Here is a 9,214-nt window from a genome sequence, read left to right as displayed (position 1 = left end):
ACATGCATTGCTGGACATTGTACATACAGTGCATGTACGTATATGTATACACTTTCGCTTAACGATCAATTCGGTTAACAATGGCGACGCTGGTCCCAATTGTCGTCGTTAAACAAGGAGTGGTTGTACTTTTTATTTAGCTCTAGAATTAGCTCAAATTATAGTGTCAGTGTATTACTGTTAAACCATTAAACTGATTATTACTATTATAAATAAGACAGGCAAAACTTGAAAGCTTTATTTATCCTCTACCTACTTATACATAAAATTTTATCACTGCTGGGCCCAAATCCTTTGGCCTATTAAATCTTCATTTATGCATCCAAAGTAAAATGAGACCAGCTCACAGAATATATTGCACCCCTTTAACATTATTCTCTGCTGACACTTCGACGAAAGGTCATGGATTTTACTTCTGGATATTTCTTCTCCTCCACAGTTTGGTATTCTGCATCTTGAAGTACTGCATCATCTTCTGAACTTTCAATTCCCTTGGATTTGGCCACTGCCCTTTCACCGTCATCTAACTTCAGTTTGGATAAATCCTCTTCAACAGAATCTTCCTTATTAAAACTTCCACTTCTGCTGGGCTTCTTATCTTCTTTAGACTCATCACCACTCTTATTCTTTCCCTTTCCAGGCTTGGTTTCTGCTTTATCTTCTTTACCATCCGCCTTTCTTTCTTCTCTTGATAGTTTCTGTTCTCCCTGCATTACAGGGCTTGGACTGGAGGATGAATCTCCCTCATCCTGACTTTGACTCTGTCGAATCCGACTACTCAGTCTCGACTGACCAGGTCTATAAAGAGCCATTGCTGGTCGATCCTGAAAATTAAAAATCAAATTAAATTCCTTAAATATCTACTCTCAACAAGGTAAGCCATTCAAACAATGGTTTTAGGTAGATTATTAGCATAATAACTTAACTAAAGCAATGTTTGATATGACTGCATTCTAAAATCAATTATCTGTTTATACCCTCCAACATGGTGGTTTTGTCTATCGATTTCTGTCCGGCTAATATCAGATGATTTTATTCACCTGAGGGTCAGACTCAATGTTAAATAAAATCTTTAAGACCCCCTTTCACTTGGGGGTGTTCCTCAGTTGAATACAATCTAGAATTAACTAGACCAAAAATAAATAAAGCATACCATCAACTTGAAGGGAACAATGTCCACACCATCGCATTTGACTGGGGTTATGTGAATATTATGTGAACAAGCAATATTGGCATTAACCCTTTCACCAAGGTGATGCCCTTTATGAATTGTTTTCACATAGTAAAAGACAATTTTTATTCAGTTGAGGCAACATCATCATGGCTAAGAGTTTAAAATTTACTTCAATTAATCCCTTCAGCATTGTGATGCCCTATACAAATTTAATTCTGGTTAATGTCAGGCATTTTTCTTCAGCTAAGGGGGCACCACTATAATGAATGGAGGTTAATTGATAACTAATCTTAACCTGTACAGCCCCTGAAACAGATAGAAGTCATAAGTACTTTTGTCACTACTTTGATCACCCGATATGTTGTAGCTATCGGGGCATATTATGGATGTAATGTTATGAATACTGAAAGAAGGTAAAGTCATCCAATCCCCATCCCCATACCCCCCTAAAAGCAATAACGCTTTCCAAATGGAGGAAAGAAGGAAGTGGTGATTATATACAGGATTTTAAGTTAATTTCAATTGGGACTGTACAGATTGATACTAATCAAAATATTTATTGTTACATCTCATGGCCTTTCCACCCTAATGATGATGCATGCATAAACTTTCCACACCCACCTAACAATTAGTCACATTCAAAAGTTCTGAATCACCCTATGATTTTTACTATGCAAATATCCATCACTGAGTATTTGATAGATTTTTCTATATAAGTTAATATTTCATAATGTAAAACAAGTGTTGTAAAGAAATTTGCACATTACAGCAACAGACACAATATTTGCATACTGAAAACCATAGTATGATTTGAAACTTTTGACTAAGTGTATACCACAGAGTAAGTTTGATTTAATGAAGTGATCTTCTGTAACAGGCACCTTAGTGTTGCTTGTGTACATGCAATACCTAACCCATTTATTTAAAGTTATGTCCTCCCCTCAGCTGAATAAAATTGCCTGGCATTAACCAAAATAAAATTTGTTGAGGGTGTCAAACAATGCAATTGTTGTCTTGAGTTTTGCTGACTGCAAACCTGCAGTCCCACAGCAGCGGGCAATGATCCTTGGACTGATCTCTGCATTGTACTGGTGTGGGACTGCCAGGGCATCACTATACCAAGCATAAAGACCCTTTTGGTAAAGTAAGAATACCAAAATCATCCAGTATCAGCCAGAATATAATCTTTAGGGAGTATCACCATGCCAAGAAACCAATGACCATTACTTGCTAGCAGTGTTCCTGCGAGATGGACACAAGAAAGAATCATCTCTGCCACCCATCTTTAAAAACCAGACAACCTCCTCATCTCTCTCTGGAGGTGCAGCTTCAAGGAGCTTACAATCAATCTCTAGATTGAGCCCAACTATATCAACTTTCATTGTATTTTCTCCACCTTTTTCATACGAGGAGAGCTGACAACAAGTGACTGTTTCCTTCTTCCTACTACTATAAGTTAGTGACAGAAACTGTCCCACACTAATACAAGATACACAACAACAAAGTTTCTTTTCAGATAGGTCTATGGGAGGGTTTAAGGAGTGTTGCCAGCCACTGTGGGGTTGTGGGTTTCCAGTTAGTAAAACATGAATCAACATTATTATTATTACCATGCCAAAGAGGTTAAATGAAATTGCCTTAATCCCTTTAGTATGGGGACACCCCCCAGCTGAATAAAACTGGTGCTAAACATAATGAAATCTTAAAAGGGCATCACCATGATGAAAGTGGTTAAATCCCCATATGAAACTGAAGATGTAAAATGTCTCACTTTTAATCCTTTTGCTGTGGAAGGGGTTTCCCTCAGCTGAATAAAGTTGCCTGTTACCAGCTAGAATAGATTAGTCGTAAAATGTAATGAAATTGTTAAATGCCACCATAATGTGTGTCTTGAAGTCATGGTAGTTACTCTACTATTCCATTCAAGAATATAGATATTGATGAAGGACTGATATCAAGTACCTGCACATGGTAGTTCTAAAGGATGGCCATTAGAGAGGACCATCTTCCTATCACCCATTTCCAAACCTCATCTACACCCTTAGCTCTACCCAATGGTCCAGCCCCAAGAGGGTGATACAAGTCTCCAAGTCAAAATCAAGATCTTTCTTAATAAAAAATCACCATTTTCTCAATATTTCTTAAAAAGAAAAAAAGAAAAAAAAAAAAAAAAAAAACACTGCCCTTGCAAAAACACAGATAAGTCACACTCTTTTAGCTTGAAAGAGCTACAGCAGGATCCAGGAATTGCAGTTGGATGCTAATGGGCTCCTGGTTTTTAGAGGAACTCAAAGTAACAGTAAGGATAAACTGATTTGCTAACTGCATCACTTCTAGAATTCCTTTCCATTTCTTTTAAACATCATAACATGGAAAACTGCCACAATGATGGCAAATGTGGTGAAAAAAGATAATGAGGAAAAGTTTCATTAGTAAGGGGCTATGCCTACATTATTTCTACTATCTCTTTACACTTCTTTGGGGCAATCATGTGTTGTAACTGAAACGTTGTTCCCAAGACAAGCAAGAACCACACTAGCATAACTGCATTCCAGTCACCATCCCAAATAAAAATAGCATTGGGACAGAACTGGCTTGGCTATAAAATCCAATGGCCTCAAGTGTAACCACTATATAGAAGCCACTTAACATTTCATTCTACACTGCTCTACTCTCGCTCTAATCCAGACAACACCACAAAATCTCTTCTCTGAGCAATTTGTGGTATTCACACAACTCAGACTAGTTTCAAAGCATATTATGAGAAAGCTCATGTTCCTACAAGTTTTACTGGAGAAAGAATGAGAGGAAGGTGGAATGAAGAGGTGTGCTGCTTACCCTGTCCATACATTTCCTATTACACAAGATTTTGTATTACATCGTTAGCCTATCTCAAAATTAAAATTTCTTCCTTAACCTCGTTGCCCTCATAATAGTTACACTGACTATGGTCTGGCCAGAATATTCTATTCCACTGAAAAGAATTGTCTGGTATTTGCCATAACAAATACTAGTATCCCCTAAAAATGTTCTACATACATACATATACCAAGGCTTTTTCCCCCTTCCAAGGGAGGTAGCCAAAAAGGGAAAGGCATAAAAACACTCCCACCCATTTCATCCCTAAATACACTCCACACCCCTCCCACCCTTCCTCTCATCTGAGCACCTCCTGGATGACGGGTCATCCCTGCACCCCGCCCACCGCCCTGGGTCAGAAGCAGTGTCGCAAGACACAGCACATCCACAGCAAGGCCGCTTCATTTAATCGGCGACCCCCCCTCTCCGTCCCCCTTTGCATATAAGGAGAGGACGGGGAGAAATCCCTTCGGGCTGCGTCAAAATTTACTCAGTCACAACATCATCCATATACAACCATTCTCCACTCACCTCTGTCTTCCGTCCTCTCCCTTCCTTCCTCAACAGACATTCCCCTCTTCCCCAAAGCCCCCTTCACCCCATCCATCCACCTCATCCTAGGACGTCCCCTCATGTTCACTCCCTCCACATCTGCCTTCCATACCTCTTTTACTAGTCTTTCTTCACTCATTCTTTCCATGTGTCCAAACCATCCTAATATTCTTTCATCAACCCTCTCTCCCAAATCCTTTTTCACCCCTGTTCTCCTCCTCACCTCCTCATTTCTCACTCTATCTAGCCTAGTAACCCCCGCCATACTTCTCAGACACCTCATCTCAAACACATTCAAACTCCTTCTCTCTTCTTCTCTTATGTTCCACGTTTCTGCCCCATACAGTGCTGTTGGCACAATCACTCCTTCATACAGTCTCCTCTTCGCATCCATTCCCAAATGTCTATTTCTCATTACACTCTTTAAACCACCAAGGCATTTACTCGCTTCTCCCAATCTACATTCTACCTCCACCTTCACTCCACCCTTTCCTGCTACACTTGCACCCAAGTATCCAAAACTATCCACTTCCTCCAGTCGCTCTCCCTTAATGTTCACTTCCAGTCTACTGCCACTTTCACCCCTTGTACATCTCATCACCTTACTTTTACCCACATTTATCTTTAAAAATGTTCTAACTCTTTAAAATGTTTTGAAATGTTTTCATATGGTTTCAACAACATTACAAAACATTTTTATGAGTGAGTACATTTTTGAAGCACCCTGTACTATGCCACTACCTAATAGGGTTAATGTCATTGTACAGTTAGTTTGCAATCCTAGAATTTCATTGAAAATGTACTGCCTGCCACCTGGAGACAAGGTCTTGACCCTTGTTTATCCCCACCGTGGATGCAGTCCTGTGGGTAGTCACATGATCCCAAGACTGGGCCTAAAATCTTGACTAAGGGATCTCAAGGTCTGACCAGGTGCTGTTGTATTTAAGATGCTGTTAGGTTCCTGTACAGGGAACCCTGAGGCTACAAATTTTATTCAATCATTTCCCTTTTTTTTCATGCTACTCCATGATCTTATACTGACTCCTTGACCTACCTAATAGATCTTCATCAAGATAAGCTGAATGGACTATGTGTAGAGCAGTGACTTGAATATTTTCCTTCAATACTCAACTCCCATGGTAACTAACAGATAATCATCAGCTGTGGGAAGCATTACCAAAGGGTTATTATATACTCCAAGCAACTTCATTGATGTAATACTTGAGTATATGATTTTATTCAGATGATGAAAATTTAGTGTACTCAAGAGATAACTTATTACCTTTTATTATGATGATAAACTTTAATGTTTTATTCTGGCTGCCACCACACAATTTCATTCAGCTTAGGGAAACTTTACACATTCAAAACTAATCTTCCTTTAGAACCAACAAATTTTAAGATTAAATAGAAATCACTAGGGCAAATTTAAATTATAGCCATTACATAGCCTGTGGCACCTCAGTGCTGTTATCTACTTCATAGATTACAAATAAAAACAGCAACTATATTTCTAAAAATAAATACATAAATAAACCATACATAAAAAAATAAATGCACATCAATTATAATACTAAAACACTTGAAATATATAAAACAATTCTTGTTAACAGCAAAACAGAGAAATATTTGTACGGGAAGTTTTCTGTTTGTATGTTTTTCTTCTTCCCTTTACACATTGACAGTGAATGGGCAACTATCTAATATTCAGTGAAAAGACATATAATGAAAAAGACAAAATCACATATAAAGACATAAACTTGTATTCAAATTAGCCTTACAATAAGAATAATAAAACAAACATATTAACCTCTTCAGCCCAGGGCATACTTTTCAGACTTTGTTCTAGCAAATGCCTGAGTTTTCTACTCATCTGAAGATTGGACTACCAGACTTAATGCATACACCAGATGTGGTGGCATAACTCATAAATTCTATTCTGGCTTCCACCATACAATTGTATTCTGCTGATGTGCAGCCAAGGAGTGAAGGGGCTACTCTCTCAACACAGCACTGCGTGTTATACATTATATTAAGGTAAATACCAGAAAACTTTATACTAATGTGAGATAAACCCCAGTCTGCAAAGGGTCTCCATAGATCAAAACCCTGTTCTGGCTAAGGGTTTGCCCTCCTGACTAAAAACAGTTGACATTATTAACAACCAAACCTATTAAGTGACTCACTGTGTTGAATGAGTTACAAGACAAAAAAAATCCATAAATTCTCTTCATGTCAAAATTACCTCTTCTTTCCTTCACAGCTTGTTTAAAGCCAAGAATGTATAGCTAGGGATATTTACTAAGAAAAGGAAAGGAAGAAAAGAAAAGAAAAAAAAAGACTATAATCAGATAAAGCATACAAATAATCATTACAATTACACAAAAAGATATAACCAGCAAAATAGGCTTAGAGAAAAATAGAACATTTGGTGAAACCGTACACAAAGAAGTACAATTAAGTTCAGAAAAAAAACTTGTCACAAGATGAATTCCATTTAAAGAGCATTAAAAGTCAACCATAAACATAAGACTTGAGCATCAACCCCTTTCACCACTATTTACATCTTACAACTTTAGTCAGCTTACCTTTACCATGTTGCCTCAGGCTTCTCTTACTGAAAACCCACAACCTCAATAGAGCTAGCAACAGTCCCTGGGTTCTCCTAGATATCTCTCAGACAAGGTTCTCCTGATCTTACCTAAACCACTACAGGGCTAATACCTATGAGTGATATTCCATCTTTCTGTTCCTTCTACATATGCTCACCACCATAACATCAAAATGTAAACTGTTTTACATGAACTATCTATCTATATACTAAGAAATTCTTCCCTTTTCTAAAGGAGGTAGCCAATTTAAAGGCACACACCCACTCCAATCTACCATCTTTGTTTCCCTCTTTTTACATAAACTGCAACTCACAAATGTATATCTAAACAATTGTAATCAGTATACTACCAAGTGTGATGAGCCTTCAATCATTCCTTCAACAAAACAACTGTTCTTTACTTTTATGTTGTATCTGTAAGCAATAGCCAGCACTTCTATCCTTGAGGAAAATATTGCACCAAGGAGATGAAATCACAAAAGTAGAGAAGAGATTTAAAGACAGCAGAAGAATGAAGAACTTGTAGAAGTTAAAGTGATTGGCTTTCTGCTCTGAATGGAGATTATTCTCCAATTATACAAGAATACTGCATAACTCTAGGCTGTTGAGGTATTACAAGTATCCCTGCACAAAACTTATACAGTAAATATTTATAGGGAGCTGGGCATACATGACCATTATGCAAAACTGGAACCTGTTGTCCTATGTACACAACTACATGTCTCAGATCCCAAATCAGTGGCATGTTCCATGATTTGGCTATCCATTTGAAAAATTTTCTTCACAAATGGACTCTGATTTCCCTTTTTCAATATAATGCTACTCATTAGGCTTTATTCACACTAATGTTTGAAGATTTTATAAAACTCAAAGTGAACACTCCTGATAAACGGACTCTTTTCGAATACATAAAATTGTCAGTCATTGGCCAGAACAAAATCTACAGTATGCCACCATATAGGGATTAATTCTTGAAGGCTATAGCTTTACTATCAAGTTCCTGATGAGAAAACATGTAAAAGAACAAAAAAATAATAATAATAAATAAATAAATACATAAATGAATATAAATAAATAAACCTGTGTAAATTTCTATGTATTTCAGTTCCAAATAAATATACATACAAACCATACATAATCTTCTGACATCTGACAAAATCCTAGTTACTCAATTCATTATTAGCTACTTTCTTCTTTGACAACTTTAGCATTATGAAAGGCACCTCTCACAGGCCCTTGCACTTGAACAACTAATGGTACTTATACTTTGGTAAGAAACCAAAATGAATTGCCCTTGTAACTTCTAAGTTAAAATTGTATACTATTTAGCATTATGAAAGGCACCTCTCACAGGCCCTTGCACTTGAATAACTAATGGTACTTATACTTTGGTAAGAAACCAATAAGAATTGCCCTTGTAACTTCTAAGTTAATTTGTATACTAAATGTCCCACTAATAGGAACTCACAAAGTCAACAACAGCCACCTGTTCAACCATTAGATCTCTTAGTATTCTGGGTTCTATTCAGGAACCAAATACCAGCCTATGGGAGTCCCAGTGGGAGTGGCAATATTTTTCTCAGTTGGACTGACTGAAAACATGATGCTATTACCAAATGGCCATTACAATCACCCATATGAACCAATCAAATAATAACAATTATGTTCTCACTATGTGGTTACTAAGAACAGCCATATTTGTACCAATTGGTCAACAAGAACAGCTATATATGTACTAACAACAATGACAACTATGTTCTTGTAATCTGGCTAATAAGAACAGCTGTACTCTTACCAACTGGCTAATGAAAACAGCCAACCATGTATGCTAATCAGATAATAATGACAGTTCTCATAATCTGGTGAATAGGAACAGCTATATTGTTATCAAACTGTCAATGAATATAGCCATAAGTACTACAAAATTTTATGGACAGCTTTTGCAACCTGACCAATATGACTAGTCATATTTTCATTAAGTGGCCATTAAAAACAACTGCATGAACTAACTATAATAA

General features: G+C 37.1%; 1 protein-coding gene across 2 annotated transcripts in view; it reads right to left on the bottom strand.

Annotated features, from left to right (window-relative positions):
- Positions 1 to 223: 223 nt before the first annotated feature.
- Positions 224 to 9,214, bottom strand: part of Upf3 (UPF3 regulator of nonsense mediated mRNA decay) — a 48,581-nt gene continuing 39,590 nt past the window's right edge. The window contains exons 10-11 of one of the 2 annotated variants that reach the window (XM_076181295.1): positions 2,946 to 3,005; positions 224 to 824 (exon numbers count right to left, since the gene is read on the bottom strand). In XM_076181295.1, the coding sequence (XP_076037410.1) occupies positions 372 to 824; positions 2,946 to 3,005 (513 nt within the window). In that variant the 3' untranslated portion in view covers positions 224 to 371. The remainder of the gene's footprint in view (positions 825 to 2,945; positions 3,006 to 9,214) is intronic. The other variant, XM_076181296.1, reaches the window with a different exon arrangement.

This window comes from Oratosquilla oratoria, unplaced genomic scaffold, assembly GCF_046742065.1.
Source record: "Oratosquilla oratoria isolate Oo_2021 unplaced genomic scaffold, ASM4674206v1 SCAFFOLD219, whole genome shotgun sequence".
Lineage (NCBI taxonomy): Eukaryota > Metazoa > Arthropoda > Malacostraca > Stomatopoda > Squillidae > Oratosquilla > Oratosquilla oratoria.
Note: the sequence above shows the minus strand (reverse complement) of the source record. Positions and strands in the feature narration are given on the sequence as shown.